The sequence below is a fragment of the Protomyctophum bolini genome (assembly GCF_963924005.1).
Source record: "Protomyctophum bolini genome assembly, chromosome: 2".
Classification (NCBI taxonomy): Eukaryota; Metazoa; Chordata; class Actinopteri; order Myctophiformes; family Myctophidae; genus Protomyctophum; species Protomyctophum bolini.
The window spans coordinates 42,594,090-42,619,754 of record NC_137863.1 but is presented as its reverse complement, the minus strand read 5'-3'; the positions used below and the strand labels follow the sequence as shown (position 1 = coordinate 42,619,754).

General features: G+C 42.1%; 1 protein-coding gene across 2 annotated transcripts in view; it reads left to right on the top strand.

Moving 5' to 3' along the window:
- Window positions 1-25,665, top strand: part of LOC308328822 (uncharacterized protein) — a 37,030-nt gene extending 11,365 nt beyond the window's left edge. The window contains exons 2-8 of one of the 2 annotated variants that reach the window (XM_080782930.1): window positions 3,168-3,212; window positions 3,992-4,052; window positions 16,035-16,072; window positions 17,213-17,276; window positions 18,995-19,210; window positions 22,793-22,915; window positions 24,413-25,665. In XM_080782930.1, coding sequence (XP_080639056.1) covers window positions 3,168-3,212; window positions 3,992-4,052; window positions 16,035-16,072; window positions 17,213-17,276; window positions 18,995-19,210; window positions 22,793-22,915; window positions 24,413-24,546 — 681 coding nt within the window. In that variant the 3' untranslated portion in view covers window positions 24,547-25,665. The remainder of the gene's footprint in view (window positions 1-3,167; window positions 3,213-3,991; window positions 4,053-16,034; window positions 16,073-17,212; window positions 17,277-18,994; window positions 19,211-22,792; window positions 22,916-24,412) is intronic. The other variant, XM_080782931.1, reaches the window with a different exon arrangement.

The following is a 25,665-nucleotide window of genomic DNA, read 5'->3' as shown; positions in this document are numbered from 1 at the left end:
AGGTTGGCTATTTTTCGGAAAATGTTTGTCCCAAAATATACTATGGTTTACGTCATGCATACACATCCAGTGCACACATGATATTTCACATGTATTTCAGCATAATTAGACAGTACTATATACGTCCCAATTTAGATTCATAGCAATGAAAATATGTATGCTAATACAACACAACAACAACAACAACAGCATAATTAACATTCACAGCGGCCTCCGGCCTGCAGCGCTGAAAGGAAACGAAGCCTCCTCTAGTCTGAATATCCAATTAGGCAGCACTATCGGCGAGAGAACACGGTACAGAATGCTTGTTTCCCCCTCGCGTCTTTTGAAAGATAGCAAAATGCTCATTACATTTGTGAGCTCCCGTGCAGCCAAAGCATGAATGCAGTATCCTAGTATTGTGTGTGTGTGGTGTCAGTTGAGGACACACAGCCAGATTGAATGGACCGTCGTCCACCACACCAGAAAATGAGAGCTAAAAAGATTGTTTTGAAAACCGTTCTCACTCAAAGGGATGTCCGAGTTCACAGCGTAACTGTGACAGTGGTGAACTATAGTTATTGTGTGTGTGTGTGTGTGTGTGTGTGTGTGTGCGTGTGCGTGTGCGTGTGTACGTACGTTGTCAAGAAGAGTCTTGTCAAGAAGTACTTCCAAGAGAGGGGGAGAGGTGGTGGAGTTAGCTGTTTTGGCAGACAGGTTGAGGTTCCAATGGAGTTAAGAGGTTTTGTCCGAAGCGCTTTTTACTACTTTGGGCATAAATTAGGCATAATTCCAACTCTTATCTTATGACAAACCTAACTCTATACAGTTTATCAATTGGCGAGTGGCCTACCACCTGCTTATTTCTGTCAACTCGTTAAGGATTTCAGCTCTCGAAAGCCTTATTATAGCAGGGAGAGATGGCGTTAAAGCCCATGTAGGATTTTATAGCATATCAGCAGCAATTGCTGCTCTAGTGTGAATTTGAAAGCCAGAGAATTATGTCAGTCAAGGTACTGTATAGTTTAGTAGCCTCATAAGACCTCATAACTGTCTATTTTTTAATTTCCTCCTCCAACTTTAATTAAATTCCTCCTCTGCTGACCTTTTTCTTTCGGTAGACAAAATAAATGTCAGGGGTGTTTATTCCCTTTCGGTGCTCATGAAAACTCTCTCCCTGCAGAAGGTGCACCTTTTCTTGTATGTTGTTTTTCTTTTGTCTGAAATTCTTCATTAGGAACAATCCCTTGAGATGAACCATCTCGTTTTCAAGGAGGTCCGCAATTCACAAAATACACTTCATACATAAAGACACTTTTTTTACAAACAATTCAACCAGACCAAACCGGTTTTCTATGAGTGCAGTCGGCAGTCCATCGCCCTTGGCCGAGGCGCATAATAAACAGGTGAGAGAAGGACAGCGTACAGCAGGAAGTGAACTGAAGCGTCGGCTGTGAAGGCTGAGCGTCTTTTCACCAGCAGAAACCGTCCGCACTGAAATAGTCCTAGTTTGACCTTGATGGCAATAAACGTCCACCATGATGTGCCGAGTGCTGTGCGTGCATTTTTCATTAGAATCTCACCCCAGTTGTTTTGTGCTTGAAAGATGAATAGAAACGGATATTTGGATATTCCCAGAAGATGCACAAAGTGCTTATATTTTCTCATTTAAAGACCTCACAAGTCATCTCGTTCATTTTGTAAAGCAGTGAAATGTGAACATCATTTGCATCATAACGGGCTTCGGCCGCCCCCTTCATTATAGACCTTCAGTTTCATTTGTATACTGAACAGGTGCACACTTTGCTATACCAATATTGACATTTTATAAAAACACATTTGAATGTGCAGCATGGAAACAATGAACGGCGTTGCCCTCATTGTTATTACCATATATAGCGCACGTCGCACAATGGTCCGAGTATTTGGCAGCATTTGTGCCTGGCTGTCACAGAGGACGAGGCTGCTTCCTCTCATTACGTGAGCAGCGTTTAGAGAGATGCACGGAGGACAAGAGCACACATGACATTTAGCATTAGTAAGCAATGCTGTCAGCTAGGTCCAGCCGTGCGTGCGTGAGTGCGTGCGTGCGTGACACTATTCTTTTCACGTGGAGTAGGTTGTCTCTCCTACCCTGTCACACTACACATAATTGATGTGTGCAGACTGGAATAATGCTAACGTTTGCAATGCTGTTTTTCAACATTTTCTTTGTCTTCTGTATACATTCATCTTCTCACTGAATGGAAATGTGTGTACAGTGTCGTTGTACGTACGTGTTTGCATTGTTTTGCATGCAAATGGTTGTTTACTTACGTTCCAGTTCCATGTGCCGTATAGTAGCAGTGAAATGTATTCGCCACAGCACTTTTCTCACGTTTTATGAGCACCACTCTGGAAACAGTTTATTGGTTTCAGGTGTGCATTTTAAGGACACGTGGAATCAGAGGCACCGCTGACGAGACAAAAAAAACAAGCTCCTCACTATAATGTGTTTTTTAAACACATCAGCATATATTTTACAAGATCAAGTGAAAGTTAAGTGTGTGTGAGACGTATACATAACTTTGTGGTTGTGAGGGAGAGATGGAACAGGTAGACGGAGTCTTGTACTGTACAGACTACTGTACTATACTATATACGGTATACGCGGTATGCTTTAGTACACCGTTTCCCAAAGAGTGGGTCGGGACCCGTTTGTGGGTCGCGACATTTTTGTTGGGGTCCCTTTACTCCCTTATGTATTGTTTCCTATACATTCAGTTTTGACTGAATCAATTATTATTTCAAAACGTTTTCAACAAACATTCTCAAAATTGAAACCTTTCCATGAATTAATAACAAAATCCAATGTATTTTTTTCCCAGTAATGTCATGTAGAAATGACATTAATTAGAATTATACTAAAGAAGTGTCATGAAGAAATTCCATGAACTAGAACAAATATTGACGAAGTAGTGAAAATAGCCGATCTACAAGCTCACAACGTGGCGCGAAGCGACACGTTGTGAGCTTGTAGATCTGCTATTTTCACTACTACCCGGGGCGAATATCTCATTTCTGTTGTGGGTCGTGGGCTGAACAGCTTGGGAACCATGCACTGTACTTTAGTACAGTGAGCCAATACATAAACATAAACATACAAGTACTGTAACAACACATGCTCTACTTCCTTCTGTTCCTTCTAGATAAGGAGACGCCGACCCACACCTGCGGTCTTGGTAGTACCCAAGGTAGTTCATAAAAGGAAAAACAACAAATCTACAATTAAATCAATCAGCAAATCAATTAACAAAGTCAATCAAACGAATCATTTTAATCAATGTAAAAGAATAATCGACTCACGTAAAAAAACTCAATCAATCAATTTAGTAGAACACCACTCTGATTTATGTGGAAAAATCACTCTTTATTTTTTTCTCCTGTATAGCTTTAGAAACGTCAGTGCTTGAACAAATGAACATCAAGTGAAGGTTACGCTGTGTGTGTGTGTGTGTGTGTGTGTGTGTGTGTGTGTGTGTGTGTGTGTGTGTGTGTGTGTGTGTGTGTGTGACATCGAGAGATGGATAAGGCATGAGGATGACATGATGAGACGTGGCAAGATGAATTTGAATGCGTTATGTTGATTTTGACAGCGAACTTTGAGGTTTTGATTGTTTTAGTCAGATATTTTCATTTTGAAAATAGTCGATCTACACAGGCTCACATGTAAGTAACACAGCTCACAGACACAGTGGTGAGCTTGTAGATCTGATATTTTCAGATGCCAACACTCAGTGCCAACACCCGAGCGCAACCAAACTAAATAAAATCACTTGGTCTTTTAGTTCTATAAAAGACCAACATTTTAGTCTAATTTTTAATTTGCTGATGAAATTGAAAATATATTTTGTCTTATAGTTTTAGTCATCATTATAGCTTAGCTTTCCTTTATAGTTTTTAGTTTTCGCCGGTCTACGAAATCAACACTGGTCACATTGAGCAGCGGATAAACACCTTCCTTCTTTTGCAGATAAGGAGACGCCGACCCACACCGGCAACCTTGGTAGCATCCAGCGACCAGTCATCACCAGGTGAACTAATACTTGAGACACACAATCACTCACATGCTGCTGTATACGCAGTACTAGGCACGCACGTGCACGCACCACACATGTATGCACATACGCACGCACAACACACGGTGCATACGATTTGGCCTGGGAGAGGCACCATATACTGCAGCAGGTGGTGGTGGGATGTTTGTTGAATAATGGCATTCAGAAAACACTTCCAAGAGATGAAAATATAAGTCACCAAAGTCATGGATACTGTATGAAGACTGCAGGAGTCTTTAAACCCATTTTGGGGGCGGGAACCCCTTTTGGGCATGTTGTAAGCATTATGTTATGCTTTAGCTATTGAAAAATGGCAGATCTACAAGCTCATAGCGCGCCACCGAGTTTCTGGTGCCCCCTACTGGTGCTCATTAACCAACACATAGGTGAACACTGAACACATGGGTGAACACACACGGACATAGAGCACCGAAGTCCTGACGTAACTCATCCCGACGATTCCCCTGGTTCGCGGAAGTAATTTCTCTATGGAGAATAACATGGGGTGATCTTAATATCGTCTACTATAAGCGTTGTGGTCCAAAAATAAACAAGCTGTCTCGGCGTTATTGTTAGGGAGGTGTCTCTGTATCGTTTGCAACAGTCAGTCACTCATATATGATACAGTCTGCTTCTAGCGAAAATATAACTAATTCAGCAGCAGTAACATTAGCGTTTTCTCTCAGTCAGTTGATTCTTCATATCCATATGAGTGAAGCGGCCGGGGTGACATGTTTATTTTTCAAACACAGTTGTTATATGAGGCGATCTAAAATCGCCTCAATGGGGATTTCAATGCAACTAAACAAATACATGAACCTGGGGACTGACGCCCTCTACTGAAAGTGACGTCAGACTTCGGTGCTCTATTGCTGGTTGTAGGAGTGGTTGCACCACTCAAAAAATACACTATTCACAAGCAAGCTCCAGCCATGTGCAGTATAATTGACCCAAATCACGGAATTACGCAATTCCTCATTTCCATATCATACGATCTGTGACGCAGTCTCCCCACTTGCTTAGGCACTATAAACATAACCCTCCCGCTGAAGTCTTGCCATAGCAGGCTTTGCTACGAGACAGCCCAGTGCATCTCCTCTCATGGGAACTCAGTGATCAAACACAACAGCAGCACACCTCTAGAGAGATTCCTCCATCACACTATATGATATGAGTCGGCCTTACAGGATATACCACCCTGCCATTCTCTGCCCTTTTCAAGGTTATAGGATATACCATGTATTTTATAATAAACGTTTCATCCATTTTGACCTTTGGTTTTCAATTATTATGTAATAATAATTTATGTAATTAAATACAATATAGGGGAAAGATACAGTATTCAACATGGTCAGAACAATAGCAAAACTATCAGATCTAATGAACTTGTACGAGCTTGGAGATCTGCCATTTTTGCTATTTTAGAAGACTTTTGACCACGACTAAAACTACAGACAGTTTCTATGATTTTAGTTCGTTTTAATTTTGGTTAGTCATAGTTCTTTTTTTCTTTTTTAAAGCCTCGTTTTTATTTCGATTGCAGTCAACTCAAATGATCGACTTTCCAATTCTAGTTCTCGTTATTTCTTTAGTTTTAGACTATAATCATAATTCCATAATTCTTTCATCCTTTTCTGCCTTCCTCCTATACCCTCATCTCACTGTCTTCCTCTGCCTCCAATACCTGTCACACACACTCACTGTACTCTTGAAAGTACCGTCCGTACTGTATATATGTACCGTACAGTATGTGTGGGTGTGGTGTGCACCACTATGCAGTAAATATCCTCTGCATTAGACTGAAACCCTCGAGAGTGTACAAATGTAACCGAATGTTACTGTACATCCGTACACTCTGGAGACCAGAGTTAATCTAATGTCGGTGATTTGACTGTGCACAGAGTGGCGCAGTAATAATAATAATAATAAATAATATATATACGATTTATATAGCGCTTTTCTAGGTATACCCAAAGTCGCTTTACAGAAAGAAGTACAGACATATTTATTAGGAAACAAATGAAAAGGTTTAAAAGGTTTAAAAACTAGAAATAAAATCAAAAGAGGGGCAGTAGGAGTTAGCCAGCAGGGAGCTCACTTTGCACATTTTCATTTCTCTCCTGGCCTACTTCTCAGCTGAAGTTACTGCAACAACACAAAAAGGAGAGAGAGAGAGAGAGAGAGAGAGAGAGAGAGAACCTATGATTTGACAATAAAGTTGAAGTGTGCGTACTAGTACACGTGTGTGTGTGTGAGAGAGACAGAGAGAGGTGGGGTGGTTTGAACTGACTACATGAGCATTGCCATCCTTGTGCTCTCATCAGTGGGGCTGAATATAGTATACACACACAAAAGGAACATGTATTTTAAAGGGTGCACGGCAGGTGGGTGTTATTACTGTATTTGTATACTCATCAAATACAGCAGCAAAAGTAAAACAGGAAAAAGGTGGAAATATTGGCCTGGTGGTGAATTATATGGCACAATTATACCTTATATTGTTATTATGCTGCTCTTCACCTTTTGCCTTATGTTGTTATGTTCTGACATATCCTGCATATTATAAGAAACAAGAGATTCCCACGGGACAGACCTTGTTATCTATAGTTGTTTTGGGTATACAGCGTACTTGTTTCCGAATGACGCAACCACCGGTGTCTCTCTTATCGTACTGTATAACTATAGCCTGATCCCTTCTGTACGTACGTGCATGGCACTGCAGAAAGTGCTTTAGCAGCGGTCTGTCAGACTCTGTGTGTGTCTAATGTACTTCTCATCATGCTATCATGTGATTAAAGCACCACCACCACCACCACCAGTCCTCCACCACCACCACCTTGAAATTGCATCTCAGACTCCTCTCGCCTCATTGATCCAGAATTGCTCGACAGTGGGAAAAAAACCATTTGTCAGTCAATCAATGCAGTCGAGTTCGTCCTGCAGGGATTTATTTCATGGCAATCTACCCATTCATTACCCAGGATATTTTGGACTATAAGCGTCGTGCTATAGCTGGAGGAACCATCCCTCCATCCTACTAGGCTGAGGATTCAGGAATATATCACACCCTTTTCACACTGGCCTGTTATAGCGCCACCAACAGGTGGATCTTTGCAAAACACATTTTTGGAACATAATGCCTCAAATCATCCAATTGCCATCAAAGGCGTATAAGAACAAATCCGTTCACATTGGCCTGTTATAGCGCCACTAGGAGGCCACAACCTGACCTGACCTGGCCTGGTGGAGACCTGTGCACAGAGGGGCACTTTTTCTAGTTATTGTTTGTGTTGTGGTGCGCTTGTAGATCTGCTATTTTCACTATAGTTTGGGTCCCAGGCAAATGTCTAATCTTCATGGGTCAGGGGAGCATAGCTTAGCCAGCTGCGAGCCATGCAGTGACCCATAGGACAGGAGAGGAGTGTCAGTGGTGGAAAAAGTATGCTACTCAAATGTTTATGTAAACTTATAATGTTTCACTATATAAGTAAAAGTATCAATACTGCAATATAGGAATACTCTGTTACAAGTACAAGTCCAGGAATTAAAATTGTACTTGAATAAAAGTACTGCCCTGCAGTCACTATACTGGGGGTGCAGGAGGAAGCAAAAGGAACAGATTTTCTCATGAATAAATTGGAGTGGGGAGAGAAAAAATCCTTAAGTGGCCTGATTCATACTCAGTCATATATAGCATGGCGCCCCCGCGCCAACTATCAATCATTCATACTCAGCATACGTATAGCATGGCCCCGCCAGGGGCACCGAATCATATCAGTCGTAGCATGGTACCCCCGCGACAACTATGAATCATGATTCATACTCAGTTGTACCATGGTAGCATATCGTGCCAACTATGAATCATGATTCATACTCAGTTGTACCATGGTAGCTCTGTGCCAACTATGAATCATGATTCATACTCAGTTGTACCATGGTAGCTCTGTGCCAACTATGAATCATGATTCATACTCAGTTGTACCATGGTAGCTCCGTGCCAACTATATGAATCATGATTCATACTCAGTTGTACCATGGTAGCTCTGTGCCAACTATGAATCATGATTCATACTCGGTTGTACCATGGTAGCTCTGTACCAACTATGAATCATGATTCATACTCAGTTGTACCATGGTAGCTCCGTGCCAACTATGAATCATGATTCATACTCAGTTGTACCATGGTATAGCTCCGTGCCAACTATGAATCATGATTCATACTCAGTTGTACCATGGTATAGCTCCGTGCCAACTATGAATCATGATTCATACTCAGTTGTACCATGGTAGCTCTGTGCCAACTATGAATCATGATTCATACTCAGTTGTACCATGGTAGCTCCGTGCCAACTATGAATCATGATTCATACTCAGTTGTACCATGGTATAGCTCCGTGCCAACTATGAATCATGATTCATACTCAGTTGTACCATGGTAGCTCCGTGCCAACTATATGAATCATGATTCATACTCAGTTGTACCATGGTAGCTCTGTGCCAACTATATGAATCATGATTCATACTCGGTTGTACCATGGTAGCTCCGTGCCAACTATGAATCATGATTCATACTCAGTTGTACCATGGTAGCTCCGTGCCAACTATGAATCATGATTCATACTCAGTTGTACCATGGTAGCTCCGTGCCAACTATGAATCATGATTCATACTCAGTTGTACCATGGTAGCTCTGTGCCAACTATATGAATCATGATTCATACTCAGTTGTACATGGTAGCTCTGTGCCAACTATGACTCATGATTCATACTCAGTTGTACCATGGTAGCTCTGTGCCAACTATATGAATCATGATTCATACTCAGTTGTACCATGGTATAGCTCCGTGCCAACTATATGAATCATGATTCATACTCAGTTGTACCATGGTAGCTCCGTGCCAACTATGAATCATGATTCATACTCAGTTGTACCATGGTAGCTCTGTGCCAACTATATGAATCATGATTCATACTCAGTTGTACCATGGTATAGCTCCGTGCCAACTATATGAATCATGATTCATACTCGGTTGTACCATGGTAGCTCTGTGCCAACTATGAATCATGATTCATACTCGGTTGTACCATGGTAGCTCTGTGCCAACTATGAATCATGATTCATACTCAGTTGTACCATGGTAGCTCTGTGCCAACTATATGAATCATGATTCATACTCGGTTGTACCATGGTAGCTCTGTGCCAACTATGAATCATGATTCATACTCGGTTGTACCATGGTAGCTCTGTGCCAACTATGAATCATGATTCATACTCAGTTGTACCATGGTAGCTCTGTGCCAACTATATGAATCATGATTCATACTCGGTTGTACCATGGTAGCTCTGTGCCAACTATGAATCATGATTCATACTCGGTTGTACCATGGTAGCTCTGTGCCAACTATGAATCATGATTCATACTCAGTTGTACCATGGTAGCTCCGTGCCAACTATATGAATCATGATTCATACTCAGTTGTACCATGGTAGCTCTGTGCCAACTATGAATCATGATTCATACTCGGTTGTACCATGGTAGCTCTGTGCCAACTATATGAATCATGATTCATACTCAGTTGTACCATGGTAGCTCCGTGCCAACTATATGAATCATGATTCATACTCAGTTGTACCATGGTAGCTCTGTGCCAACTATATGAATCATGATTCATACTCAGTTGTACCATGGTAGCTCCGTGCCAACTATATGAATCATGATTCATACTCAGTTGTACCATGGTAGCTCCGTGCCAACTATATGAATCATTCAGCTCAAGGATTTCTCTCTGGAGTATAAATTAGAGGAGACATAGCGAGGACGCCAACAGGAGGAAAAAGAGACAAAACACAAAACGCTAGGAGATAAGCGAGACACGGGACTGTGCAAAAAAAAGAAAAGTAATAAAAACAAGGGAGAAATGTTGAAGAAAAAACTAAAGGAGATGATTTATAGTGAGCAGGAGGAGGAATAATGTTCTCAGTTTGATCCCATCACTCATTGGCCGTCGACGCGTTTTGAACTTGTAGATCGTGCTATTTTTCCCAATTAAGTCGTGGTTCACTCATAATGTCCATTGGGTCTTTGGCTGAAAACATTCGGGAACACACTGACAAATATGGACCCCTGGGGTGACCCCATCATAGTCAACCAAGTATATATAGGATTTATGTGGCTCTGGGAGGGACAGCATTATCATTTAGATTTGTTTCTCCTCAGACACAAAGCAGATATAGACGGAAACCCGGTGCTGAGATGGAAGCATAGCATATAAAGACACAGATTTGAAACAGATGCCAGAGACAGAAGAGATGGCATGGGGGGGGGGGGGGGTTCAGAGGACGGGTACATTTATGAGAAAAGACACGGTCTGTATTGGTGCAGCGGGTCTGCTGTGCCTACGGAGCCCTGCATTATTTAAGGCCCTGCGGAATAGCACTGCTCTATATGCACTGGGGGGGGTGGGGGGGCTGACAGAACATCACAGGGACATATAATGAATCCCTGATTCAAACCTTCACTCTGTTCGTTGTTCAGAACGGAGATGTTTGTGATGCACTGACTAGAGGGAAAAGCCAGATTTAGACTTGTTGTGTGACTGTGTATATAAATTAAGCAAAAGAGGGAAGAGAGAGAGAGAGAGGGAGAGAGCGTGTGTGAGAGAGAGAGAGAGAGAGAGAGAGAGAGAGAGAGAGAGAGAGAGGCAGTGACAGAGACAGAGAGACGAATGAAATAGTGGTGAGTAGATCGAGGAAGGAGTAATGAGCTATTCTGGAAAACGAAACTGTTGCAAAGTGTTTGTGACAACCCGGAGATGTGTGTGTTTAGGTACTAATTTAGTTGGTGATTGAGCCACTTCAAGGGAAAAGGCCCGCTCTACTCAGACAGTTTTGTATAGTTCCAGGCGTGTGCTGCATGGGTGCAGATTCCAAATGAACACATAGAAAATGAATTAAATCCGCACGTCCAGTCGAGTCAGTGTCATTGTCGGTGTCATTTTGACACTGACTGAAGGCCTGCGTGCCGAAACGCGTTTGTCTGTCTATGGTATATGACTGCTGCTGCGGAGCACTATCTTTATTAATAAAGACTCTTATACTCGACTGGAAGTGCGGATTTGATTCATTTTCTATATGAGCCAAAACACTGTCGTGACATGATTATTTATTTTGATGATTAATTATTTATAAGTAATAGAGCTGAGAGCTTCTCTCCCTCAGGCGTCTTACTGGTTATTATAATTATTATATTTTTCACAAATTTGCCAAAAATGGCAGCTCTACCAGCAGATATCTTTGCTATACATACTACCACAGGTGTCCATTGGGATTCAATAGTGCAGTTCATTGCTGTGGTTAAAAAAAAAATGGGAAAAAAGTAGTAGAACTTGTGAGCAGACGCAATGTTCCGATAATTCAATTTTTGAGAGGAAACCTTTGTTAGCATAAAAACAAGATAACGTGGCAGAGAAAAATGGAGGGCTATGGATCATCTGTTGTTATTATAGGACGGATGGCAAGGCAGAATTTGCAGATGCTATCTGCTTTTTTCCCCTCTTCACAATGTGCATAACATGGTGCATATAGTCTAATCTTGTTTATGTCTGTGTTTTTCTTTTAAATAATATATCCCAGTGGTACATCAGTGGTACATGACTGACCAAATACTTCCAGGGGGCATTTGTTTTTTTTTACAATGTGTCTGGTCTGGTCTGGACAGAGCAATCAAATTTGTTTGGTCACAACAGAGGAAGAGCTATACTATAGCACAAGTACAACACGTCATGCTATTCTCTCTGGGTCTCTTTTCTTAACATTGCTGTCGGGCAGAAAGCTTAATTGTATCTCCGACGTATTTCAATATTTTGGGGAAATGAATGCCCTACCTCGATCATTGTACTGTACAAATAAAAGCAACGAAATTGCCAATCTACAAACTCGCGATGCTCCGCCATGTTGTGTTATTATGATCTTGTATGCATTGCTACTGTATATCGGTATCGCAATGAAAACACAACTTTTGTGACATGAAACAATGGGATTTGTTGGAAAAAATAATGGAAAATTATCTTTTTTTTTTTTTTTTCACTTCCAGTACAAGATTTCAAATCCAGCGACTATAACTAAACATGCTGGGTTGTTTGTTTTCTTCACTCACTGATTCAAGGTCATCTCTGCAGATTCTCTACCATTAGCCACCTGAACCACCAGCGTCACAATTTGGGGGAGATTTGTCAGTGAGAATACAGATCTACATGCTTGTTCATCAGTGAGAATACAGATCTACATGCTTGTTCATCAGTGAGAATACAGATCTACATGCTTGTACATCAGTGAGAATACAGATCTACATACAGATCTACATGCTTGCGACGCGTTGTGAGCTTGTTGTAGATCGTCTGTTTTCAGCAAAGATATTTAGTGTAGAGCGAAAACAGTATAGAAGCCTAGTATAGAGCCTTGGGGGACTCTGGTCAACTAAGTATTGAGTTTAAGTGGTTATACACGGCAGTGTTGAAATGTAATAGGAGGGAGGGGGGCTGGGAAGGTGGTAAACGCCTTTATCCAAGGCGCTTTACATAGATTGTGCATCACATTCACCCATTCACACACACATTCGTACACCGATGGCGGCGGAAACCATGCAAGGCACCAACCAGCACATCAGGAGCAATTATAGGGGTTCAGTGTCTTGCTCGAGGACACTTCAACACTAACTCTGGGGGAGCCCACAGGGTTCGAACTGGAAACCTTGCGGTTACCATCCAGCCACTCGACCCCTGAGCCACCGCCGCCCCCAGGTACACGAGTTAGGTTTTTGGGGGCTAATAATCTTGATTCCTTCCGCACTTCCATCGCCCACTGCCTGGCCAATGGCCATAGGCTGGTTCACGTCTATTTAATAGTCCAGCTGGTGCTAATAATCTTGATTCCTTCTGCACTTCCATCGCCCACTGCCTGGCCATGGGCTCGTTCACGTCTATTTAATAGTCCAGCTGGTGCAGTACAACAGTGGACACGTTATTAGTGTCCAATTTGTTCCAATTTAATAAGAGGGCGGCTGGCTGGGAATGAGGTATGAGTTAGTTTTTATGCTAATGAAGGGGAATGTCATCTTGCCCCCCTGCCTGCCAATGTTACACAATTTATTTAGGATTCCTATTAGCTGGCCCAATGCAACAGATATAGTCTCCCTGGGGTCCTTGACATAACACGAACGTGACAAAGGTTCGGCTGAATACGGTGACCGGCAGGAACTGAATGCTGAACTCAATTAACATTCTCATATAATGTGTTCTCATTTGACACCAGAATGATACTCTTTTCTCATATTAGCCACATATAGATCTATCCGCTATAGGCCTGCTGCATCCGGATATGGCTTGCCTTAACGCAAGAATATTTCTTACAGATTACATTTTCAGTTTCGGTGAATCCAGAGAGGTTCAAAGCTCCTCCTGCAGCACCAGCAATGTTCAATTTAGATTAACGAGGACAGACAGAGCTGGCATTACGACGCACCGCCATCACGACTATGTGGCTTCCACGCAGTGTTGATTCCGTCGACTGCATACTATGAACGGAAAATGTTCGTCGACTACCTTTTTGACTGACGAAAACTAAATGAAAACTAAGCTATGAAGAGTTGAAGACAATATATTGACCATTTCCATATAGCCAATCTACAAAATAGCTGATCTACAAGCTTGGTTTTGATTAATAGTCAGATGTATTACTGTCATTAATTACTTAATTAGTTGAATAAAGTTGAATACTTTGTTATTATTCACTGAATGTTGGGTATATGATTCTTCATAGCCTCTATCCATTACAGTATATATACTGTGCCTTTCAGATATGCTGTGGTGCGTGATATGACCCTATAAGGTAAAACCCCCCTGGCCCACTGCCAGAGCTCCCAATACAAGCCTTTTAACAGTTGTCCATCTAAAAGGACACATTTATAGCCCTATATCCTATACTATTATGGGCTGCTTGTTGCACTTATACTTGAAATGCAGTCCAAAAGTGGGCCGTTTAATTTTACTGACTCATCTGCTCGAATGCTGAGCTTGAATGGGCATCGTGACCTGGTGGAATTATAGAGAATGCATGCCGTTAAAATGAAATACAACAGGTTTCAGACACCACTCAGGTTGTGTTTGGGGCGCAGGGATGATAATGAACAGGCACTTTCAAGAGGCTTGCGCAGCATGCACTCTTTAGTGCGTGCGTGTGTGCGTGTGTGCGTGTGTGTGTGTGCGCGTGTGTGTGTGTGTGTGTGTGTGTGTGTGTGTGTGTGTGTGTGTGTGTGTGTGTGTGTGTGTGTGTGTGTGTGTGTGTGTGTGTGTGTGTGTGTGTGTGTGTGCACACTGACACTGTGATACCAGGGGAAATATAGGTTGCCAAGCAACAAGGTGATGTCCTAGGAAAAAAGTTCAGGCTGAGCACACGGAGTTGGTTCAACAGATGCGCTATTGATCACATTTAATGGGTCCATTTTAATTGACTAGTTTCGTTTCTCAGCCCCCAAATCCATAACCTGACGCTGCCAGATCCAAGAAGCTTGCTGCACAAATTTGTTTCACAGCTTATTGGGATCTGGGATCTCGGAAGCAAATTCGATGACGGGGCTGTTCCTTTTTTTTCTCAAGATACTTGGTAGATGATTGGATGGGACCGTCTGTCTATCACCGTGTGGGCGTGCAAACACAACCAATCATATTGACGTGTCTATATATAGCTTCACATCCGGTTTCGCACATATGCCGCCCTAAGCTCACGCCGATTGGTCCGAACCACGGAGCGGTTTGGTGTTAGCTCAACTCCCTGAGAGATCCCAGATGGTTGCTGTGTTGGGGAACAAGGTTAGTGGTTACCCAATACCGCCCCCATCTGGCAGAGTCAGGTTACCAAATCCAAACCACACGGTGCAGAACTGACACTCTGATGAATGTATAGACCACCCCGGTGTGATGTCTCGTCAGGTGTTGTTTTAGTTATTATTGTATTGTTTCCATGGACAAAGTTTTGATTCTCAGTGATTTTATCTGAATTATTATTATATTTCCTTGTTTCCTGTTTTTGATTTCCGCCGAGGAGAACCACTTCTATACCATCAATTTTGGGGCGGGAACCCCTTTTGGTGTTAGCCTTATGCTATGCTTTAGCTATTGAAAAATAGCAGATCTACAAGCTCATAGCGCGCCACTAAGTGGCGCGCTACGAGCTTGTAGGTCTGCTATTTTTGAAAAATCGAACGACTGACATAGAAACACAGCTTTTTCAGAAAAGTGTCAGGATGTAGAAGACATTTTTTTAAATCTGATCTCAGGTCAGAATGGGTTAATGAAATCAAATCGGTCCAATCAATCTGATATGCTCTGGCCAAGTGGGGGGCCGGTTCCATCTTGGCACGGACAGACACTGACATTTGTGCCATCTGGTCTGAGGTCACCTTATATCCACTCTACTCTGCCCTGTTGAACTCTCAGCAGCCCATCTCGTTGCATTAGACGCCCACGTGTCTGAAGCTCAATTGTCCTTTTCATACCAAACATCCAGAGTGCATAATACTGTACCGTGTCATCATGACATCCACGCATGTGCAAAAAGAGACCCTTTGGATGTACGGCTGTATAACGCCTGTAAATGAGATGAGAGAAACCCAACAGTTTGTGAAACAAGCTTCTAAAATGATCTGAAACCTACTTTTTGTACAAGGGCCAGGGGTGTCTTCCTTTCTTCTTTCCTGCCTTGATCTCCTTACGCCGCCCCCACCCCCACCTTCTTCCTTTTCTTGTATTTCTTTGAAAAGATGACACTAATGGGAACTACCGGTATGCACAAAAACTCATTTCACCCACTTCTTTTTATTACTTTGATGTGTTCTGACTGTGTAACAGAGAGACATACAGTACAGCACACCCAATAACTATTTTTCTTTATGTCTCTTCCAGAAATAGATGAAGATCGTCTCCCAAACCAGCTATACAAGGTAATCATCTCTATTCAAATGCACAGCTCCAATGGTAACACATGAAACAAGGACCACAGATCTCTAAATTATTTAATTCCGACTCCCGATTTATTCAAAGATTTGAGACACATTTTCATGATTTTTCAAAAGAAATAGCAGATCTACAAGCTTGTAGCACAGCACTCGGTGCCGCGCTATGAGCTTGTAGATCTGCTATTTTTTCAATAGCTAAAGTGTAACATGGCTTCCGTGTGCGGTTAGGGTTACGTTAGGGTTCGGGGTAGGGTGTCAGACCAATGTGTGTCACAGACCAAAGAATATATATATAAGAAAATATTTGAACAATCGCCCGTGTTCATGGGAGGGAAGTCAGGCTAAGAGGGTGATCTCCATCGCTCGCTGCAGTAGCGACTCCTTACATGTTAATCAGGGCACAGTCAGTGGACCAGCTAGCATTGTGTTTCGTCCTCCCATTGAAACTCCTCACTGCTGGGTGAAAAAAAAACAGACTTGATGTTTCGTGTTTTAGAGGACACAACATCGTGTTTTGGAGGACACATAATTGTATGTGCTCTCCCTAGAACCAACTGTTATATAGTATTAGTTAGCAGTGACGAGGTATTGGAATACATTGGTGTCGGATCACTCGCCTACTGGTACGGGCACCTATAGGCTCCAATGCAACCTGACAGCGTGGCACGCGAATCCCAATCCCTGCATGGTGACGCTATAAGCGACCTAAGCTAGCATCTTGCAGAGCCACAAAAAATGGAAGAATTATTATGAAAATAAATTATCCCACGATTTTGTAACCCATTTTCTAATGTAATCGGCTTTACACTCCCTCTGCCAACCTGGGGAGAGCAACGGACTGACCTCATGCTTCCTTCCATGCATGAGGAGTCCAAGCCGCTTCTTTTCGCCTGACAGGGGGGGAGTTTCCCCCGGTTGGACGTATAGCACGAGGAAGGAACACGTTATTCCAACCAGTTTCGTTCCCCTCCATCAGGCGCCCCGGCTGGCCAGGGGGAGGTAGTTAGAAAGGGGAGAATTATGTAAAAGAAAAAAAAAATAATAATAATAAGGTTCCAGTTCTGTGGGGCATATATCACTGTTCTTCACTGCTCCCTGCTAATGAGCTTTATCCGCGTTTTGTAGGCAGCTTTGTTGAATTCTCCTCGACAGCGGAGGAAAGGGCAGAAAGGAACACCTACCATGAAAGGTGAGTGTTTGTCATGGGAATATTATCACAATGTTTTATATATTTGTGTTGCTCTGTAGCACTGAGCTCATTTTAACACCTCAAATGAGTTCCAGTGTGTATAGCACTGGTTCTCAGCGAGGGGTCCTTGCGGGGGGGGGGGTGTTCCAAGGGGTCTCCAGCTAATTAACACATAGTAATAGGAACCGCAATTGTAGGCTACTGTGACTGTGAACTGTATGTCTGTAACTTTGAGTTAATTGGGGTCCCAGAGAATCAAATCTTATCAAATGTTGTTGCCAATTTTGACCTTGCTGAACAGCTGCCTCAAAAGAACACAAAATGCTCTGCTATACACACGACAAAGACAAACACTACAGCTTCTATTATATTTAACATAACCAACCAACTTAACCAGTTATCTTTGTTTCTGCCCCGATCAGAGCCCCATTGACTTCCATTATACAATTAAAATATAAAAAAACGTATGAAACACTGCTGTCTTGTCAACATGTCCGTACCAATATTAGTCCGTAAGGTCCCTTTGTGCACACTCAGAGATAAAATGACAGAGTAGATTTGTTTACCGAAGATACAACTCTTATCAAACTGGGGGTCCTATAAATTGAAGGTTTAGAATCACAGGTGTAAAGTAACCAAACATATTTACTCAAGTACTGTACTTTAAAATACCAATTTTCAATACTCTACCCCACTATATCTCAGAGGCAAATAGTTGCCGTTTACTCCACTACAATTATTTGAAGACTTTAGTTACTAGTTATTTTGAATAATTATTACAAAACATTATATTAACCACTTCAGCCCTATAGCATATACATTTTCTGCCATTTGAAAAATTTCAAAAGATTGTTCTACATCTGAAAACTTGAAATGGGACATTCTGAGTCATTCAGAGTACTTTCTACTTCTGGTACTTTTAATTATATTTTCATACCAATACTTTTACTCACGTATATTTTGAACACAGGACTTCTATACTTGCAACAGAGTACATCTATTCTACATTGCAGTATTGATGATTGATTGATTACTTTGGGCCCCACCATAAATTTGAAGAAGTGTATTTTGAACACTCAGACCTTCATTGAGAATTCTGTGCTTTTCTGAATGGGCGTGCCTGAATGGGCCCTCTCATATTCTTCCCTTGAGTCAAGTTGAGTGACGTATGTGCCACAAACCAACACCGCCCGCCATCGTTTTCTCTTGCACACGTGAATTCAGTAGTAAAATGGCGAAAACCTTTCAAAAGAAAACATTAAAACCCTTTTTCCACCACTGCCTATTGGGCCTGAATGGGCTCTATGTATGCACACAGAATAACTCTTCCTACTTCCGGGCCGCTTCCCTATACTTCCTTCAGAGGTGTTACCAATGATACTAATCAAGGCTCTCTTCCATTTAGTGTGCAGTGGTTCTCAAACGTTTTAATTTCAACGACCCCCATAACTCTGAGAACGGGTCCATTTGGCCAGACTTACACACCCACACAGGGGCATTTGGAACCCACTCAAGGACACTTTGAAACCCCACCGGTGTAGCAGTGTTCCAGTGAGCCGCCAACACGCACATGTTTGGCCCGAATTGAACAGAGCCTTCATTAGTATCATCGGTAACACATGTGAAGGAAGTATAGGGAAGGGGCCCCAAGTTTTTTCCAAAATGGCGTGCGTGCATACAGCCCATTGGTCTCTCTCCCCCCCATCCTCCTCCTTCAGAGCTGCAGTTCATGGTAGAGCACCACCTGTACAAGCAGCAGCAGCAGGCAGCGGGCGGCGGCGGGGACGAGGTCTCCTCAGAGAGCTGCCTGTCCGACCGGCCCAGTCCCGACTCCGTCCCCGCCGAGCTGGAGCTCCCGCACGACGACGATGACGAGGAGGAGGAGGAGGACGACACCGCCGAAGCCTTCGAAAAGCTGCGCTGCCAAATGGAGGGTACGTACTGTACTGTATGAATGCTGGAAGACTCACCCCGGTGCGTGCCCGTTTTTTCCTCCCGGAATCTTCCCCAGTGAGGGGGATAACTTTGTAATATGCTATTGGCTGTTTGTATTCTTTTTGGAAAAATATAAAAAGATACTCCTGTGGAAAGGCTATATTATATTACTATTATTGACCCTATAAACAATTTAGTATTATTTAGTATATGTAAGGTTTTGCCCCCTCGTCAGATAATCCCCACATATCCCACAACAACTTCTGTGAACAGACTTCACTGTAGTAGCTTTTCATTTGTACTGCTGCTGTCTGCTGTCATGAAAGTTTATAGTTAGAGAAATTCAAAATCCAGCCGTCTGCTGTCCAGCCTCTCCCACCCCTCACTGGGGAAAATTCTGGGAGGAAAACAGAAACGGGGTGAGTCTTCTTGTTACCTACTGTACTCTTATGAGGGAGAAGTAGCAGTAAGTAAGTTTTATGTAGACATACAGTAGCACTCTATGGTGTATACTTATACAGCTTTACTGTAGCCTTCTACTGTTATAGGTTCTACAGATATAGGTTCTTAGCTTCCTTATGATTCTTGATGACTATTTTTTATTTATTTGATTACCATGTGTTGTTCTTGCTCGCTGTAAATCGCTCTGGATTAAGAGTGCCTGCTAAATGCCTAAATTGTAAGTAGCTTTGGGATACAACGGTTCCCAAGCCATATGTGGCGCCCCGAGCCTTTCTCCTGCTTCTGTAGCGTGAAGGTTAGCCTGTGATGTGCAAAATACACCCTGTGGACACTAGTGGCTAGTATGTTACATGGTAGATGGTACACCGTGACCTAATCCAACCCTTCAGTGCCAAGCAGGGAGGCACCATTTGACGAAATGGTGCCACCTTATGAGGTGACGAAAGTCACCTCATAAACCGATGGATTGTGCAGTCCCAAGTAGCGTCATCGGTCCTTCAAAACCCTGACAGGGTTGCGTAAAGACCTGCCCCCACCTGCCTCTTTGCTCCGTGGTTACCAGACAGTCCTCCGAGGTGGAAAGTCTAGTGACACCGTCACTGACACGAAATATTGCTCTGTGTTGTGCCTGACCAACCAAACATGAAAGATTATGATGCCTGACCAAAATACATTTACAAAAAGCAAGCTCCCATACTCTTACTTCGTATAAATTATACGAACACGAACTGTTCCGGGAGCTAGGGTGTGTGCGCCTGTGTGTGTGTGTGTGTGTGTGTGTGTGGGGGGGGGGGGGGGGGGGGGGGGGATGTAGACTTTAGGGCTTGCTTGCTGTTAAATGACGACGGGAATAACATAAGAGATAATGCAGGACAGACACAATCTAGATGTAGATCTAGATCTAAAAACAGGAGGGAGGAGATAAAAGGGGACAACAGAACTTTGAAGTGGAGACGAGCGTTTGAGGAAGGCGGGGTAGGATACGGGGGGGATGCAGACACATAAAGTGTGTGTGTGCGCGTGTGCGTGCGCGTGTGCGTGTGTGAGAGATTGAAGGACTTTACAGAGGAGAGGGAGTGATGGAGAAGGATGCTAGATGACAGATAAGGAGGTCACTGCAGTGATGAAAACACAAAGTGCATGAGGAGAGAGAGAGAGAGAGAGGATTAAAATATCTCTTTTCATAGCTTTGGCCACATAGACAATTTTTACGTTAATTAGCTCTGATTTTAGATGAGGCGTTTGTTTACATTTTCTCCAAAGTCATTAAAAAGCTACTGAACTTAACAGAATAATTGAGTTCAACGGCATTGCATGATGATGAATAATAAACTATGGGCATTTGGGGAATATTTTTACCCTAGATAAGGCCAAAAATAAAAGGAGGAGAGGAAGGATGAAAAGAATAATAGACGGCATGCAAGCGTGTATAATGTATGCGTAATGCAATGTAACGGGGTCGGGATACATAGGGGAGGATCAGCGGTGATAAAAAAGGAGTTGAGGAAAAGACAGGACTAAAGGAGTGAAAATGGGATTGCTGACGTGGAGATGCTTAAACCGGGCCAACAAAGTGCCACCTTGGCACTTCCTCACTCGTCCCTGACAGATTCATTACATTTAGCAACGCCAACGGATGGGGAAAAACAGAACACACAGCATCAGCATCACGGCTTTGACCAAGTGGTTCCTTTTTTACTACAGAACATGGAGAACATGCAGGTCTTCACATGTACTGTACTGTACTGTACTGTACTGTACTGTACTGTACTGTACTGTACTGTACTGTACTGTACTGTGGGCACCTTATTCAGTTGGAGCAATGCAGGGTGCAACAATAATGAAACTAATCAAAAGTAGGCTAATAAGTGATTTTTTATCTCATTGTTATAGAATTTATTCAGTAACAGGAATCTCCACGTCTCTCCAGCCCTTTATTAAATAAAAAAAACATTTTCCGGTTGGAATACCAATATTATCCAATCAGGATAGAGAACTCAGTCAGGATACAGATTAAACAAGTGAAATTGTAAGTAATGACACAAAGAAATGAGCAGACATAATTGGAACTGAAACACTAGAAATTAAGCTGATACATGGCACTCTCCTGATTGGCTGAACATTTATTTTCTGTTTATTAAAGAGCTGGAGAGATGAACAACAGCAATGAACAATAGTAATGAACAACAGCAATGATTACCAGAATAGTGCTACCTTTTAACAAATGTTTTTGTTAAAAGGTATCATTTAGCTACCTTTAATTGATTATTAAAAAAAATAACTATACTAATAAAATAATCAAAACTCAATTATTTGTTTATTTGGAAAAGTAATTGACAGAATAATCACAAAACATATGATCATTTTAAGCAATTTTCTTTGAACATAGCCAGCGGCAGCTTCTGAGAAAGCCCCAGAGCCCCTTTGATTGCAGGGTCACAAAATGAAGGCTGTGTTGTTGTTTATTTAACTTAAAGGTTACAACGGTATAGGGCCACACATTTCGATCCACACGAAAAGAGCAAGCCAGCTAGGTCAAAACAGCAATCAATGGTAATTAACACCTGTGTGGCCGACCGTGCACGGTTTCATTTTGTAGCCCAGCTTCAGCATGAAAGTAACATACTGGAATGTCTATAAATGTCAAACGCAATCGATTGATGGGCTGGAGTGGGCTGGATCGGTCAATACATTAAAAAGGGAAAGTCGTGGAACACCTGGTGACTGCAGGGTGGCTTTGCCTATTGGTGGAAAGAAAAGAGGAAACATGACAAAAACTACATGTTTTTTATGCCAAATGTGGCATAATAATCCAGGTCCCCCTGGATAAAAAGGGCTTTAATCAGTGGGGCTACAGTACACGATTGAAAATACACACTCGTGCATATCGGCTTATAGCTCTGGTCTCGCCAACACTCACTCACTTACACCCAACATTGGACTCTGGACCAGAGCTAATTTGGGCACAGCCTTCCTCAGGCTGTCTTTGCCTTTGATGTTATCGTCATTCATTCTGCTGCAGCCCAATGTGACCGTCTCTCTCTCTCTTATATCCCTCTCACTGTCACTGTCTAATTATCTTTCTGTCTTTCTGCTCTCCTCGCCTGACCTCCCGACAGAGTTTTCACGGGAGAGCCTTTTAGAAGGCGGACTGGAGTGCCCGCTCTCCAAAGAGGAGGTGGGATGTTCCAACCTCCCCGTGGGAGCAGAGTCCTCGTCACAACCGAATAGCACTCGAGCAGGTACAGTACTATGCCCATGGTTAACCCATTGTGACCACGAGACCAGATTCTACAAATGCCTTTTTGACAGTTTTCTGAAGAACCTATGTTTCTACGATATGTCAGTCGTTCTTGAACTATTTCATGTCAAGGATCCAAAAATGTATTTAATTATTTGGCCGCCGATGCCCATCTGAAAATATGTTGTTTCAGGGACCCCCCCCCCCCAGAAGCAAAGATTTGAGTTAAAACGTCCGCTGTGAAATAATATATATTCAAAGATTTGCACCACATTTTCACACATTTTCAGAAATAGCAGATCTACAAGCTTGTAGTTATGCTATTTTTCAATAGCTAAACAATAAAATAATGGTTAAAAGTGGTTAAATGCTAAGGTAACATAGATGTGTTCCAGGTATTAATTTAAGCAGAGAAACCCTGTTCAGTACACATCCACATTCACTTCAAGGCCCAAGCCCACAGGGGACCGACCAGTCATTATTTCACCGTGCTACATTTATTAAAGGATCACTTCACCACTTTTCTTTTCAACCTGTCTTCATATAATTGGTCCTCACTAATGATCATGAGAAAATACCACAATTATTTTATGGGCAGTTCAGAAACCCGTCCACCAGTGACATCATCGATGGGGAATCCAAGCTAATAGAAACTGCAGGTTTTCTATTCCTGAAATGTTGCAATGCGAAAATGGAAGCCATTGTTGTCCCGATAATAAAAAACATCTTGTTTAAAAAAAAATCTGCCTAATGATGATGTCACTGGTGGACGCGTTTCTGAACTGCCCACAGCCCTCCTATGAGACACACACAGGCCAAGTAGAAAATAAGTGTGGTATTTTATCATGAACATTAGCGAGGACCAATTATATGAAGATACGTAGGTTTGAAAAGTGGTGAAGTGGTCCTTTAAGGCCGGCTAAATAGTTCAATGCTTGACGTGAACTCATGTAATCGTGGCACGTCAACAAACATCTGCGGCGGGCTTTGATCTGGACTTCACAGAGCACGCAAATGTAGTGAACTATACCCCGGGAGGCTATCACATGTGAAAGTGAAAAGATGGAAGCGGCCCGGGCCGGGACATATACATTACATGATACCACTGAGCCCTGCATTAAAAGATTTCAGTTTCCTTTTCAAATTATCTGCTCTCAACGTGATCCTTCAAACATGGTTTCAAACATCTTTCAAACATATATTTTATTCAATTCAATTTTACTATAGTGCCAAATAGCTGTCTCAAGAGACTTTACGTGTATACAGTAGAGCAAGCACTTGATGGCAGTGGCAAAGAAAAGAAGGGGGGGAAAAAAATCTCCTTTTAACATGAAGAAAGCTCAAACAGAACCTGACTCTGGGTGGGCTGTATTCTCTGGGGAGGTCTTTCTTTCCTCTGTTTACTCTGCGACGCTGTGCCAATCTGGACAGATTTGCTCAATTGCCACTTATTCCCTCACCCCCTGCACCTTTCCCCATCTGTTGTGTGTCATTACAGACACAACAGTGGCAACAGCATCGAGTGCGAGTCAGACGCGAGGAGAAGCACTCCGGTCTGCGGACGGGGAAATAGACAAGTCTTCAGGACGCCACAACGCAGCCCAATCTGAGCCAGCCAAATGTAGTGACTGACCGGAGACCCGCAGTTTTTTCGTAATAGGTACAGGAACATCAGGGTATCTATAGTTCTCTACAGTCAGGCCTTAGCGACACCTTGACGACAACGTGAAGGTTTCTATACACTTTAATCTGTGTCAAACTTCGTAAAGCAAAAAGGGATGTTCAATTGTAATAGATTTGTTTTCTATATTTTAAAAATATCTGAAAAAGTTACATTAGATATTTCAGCCACCTATAACTGTACTGTGCTTTTTTGAAAATCTAGCCCCTGGTTATGAAAGGTCACACGGCACTGGGTTTACAATAACAGTCCTCTCTAAGACCAGGACGCTTATACGGTGCTTTGGTGTCAATGAGAAATAGTATAGTGACCTAGCATCCCTATTGTCGTAATAGGTGAACCTCCCGCGGGAAAAGCCAAGCGTTTGCCGGAAATTGCAAATCTACAAGCTCACCGTGTCACAATGTGAAACACTGTTGGCTTGCAGATCGGGTATTTTTGGCAAAGAGGAAAAATAGGACCAAGTATAGATCCTGGTCAAAAAGTATATGGGGTTTAAATAGGTTCATTGTGTACAATAAATTAAATAAATACAAAAAATCTGTTTTTGAAATGATATTAAGTAATAGACACACGTTTTAATTATTTTCCGACAAGCTGTCATTGTAAAGTAAACTCATTTTTACTTTTGTCACATTATATATTCCCGTCATTTGTATCACTGAAGTGTTATTATTATGTGGTTATGAGACAATCCTTTCAAAACTAGAGAAAATAATGAATGGATGTGTCGGCCTTCAGGTTAATTAAATTATTCTTTGGAAGGCTTTCTAGTTTTATTTTGTCTGCCACAACACAATTAAAATCCTAACTGCCAACAAATACTTACATTTATCAGTTTATTGTTCACTATGAACAAAATAACAGCATTCCTGTGTGATCTCGTTTGTTCTTTTGTGGTGTATTTATATACGTAGTATAGCCCATGTGGCGTTTGTTCTGTTTTGAATGGTAATCAATGTACAGTATAGGAAATACATCTGGGTTATTTTGGTTCATTTGAATTGATTAATGGTTACATCTGTTACATCTAAATTTGTTTGATACAATAAAAAATATTTAAATTGGAA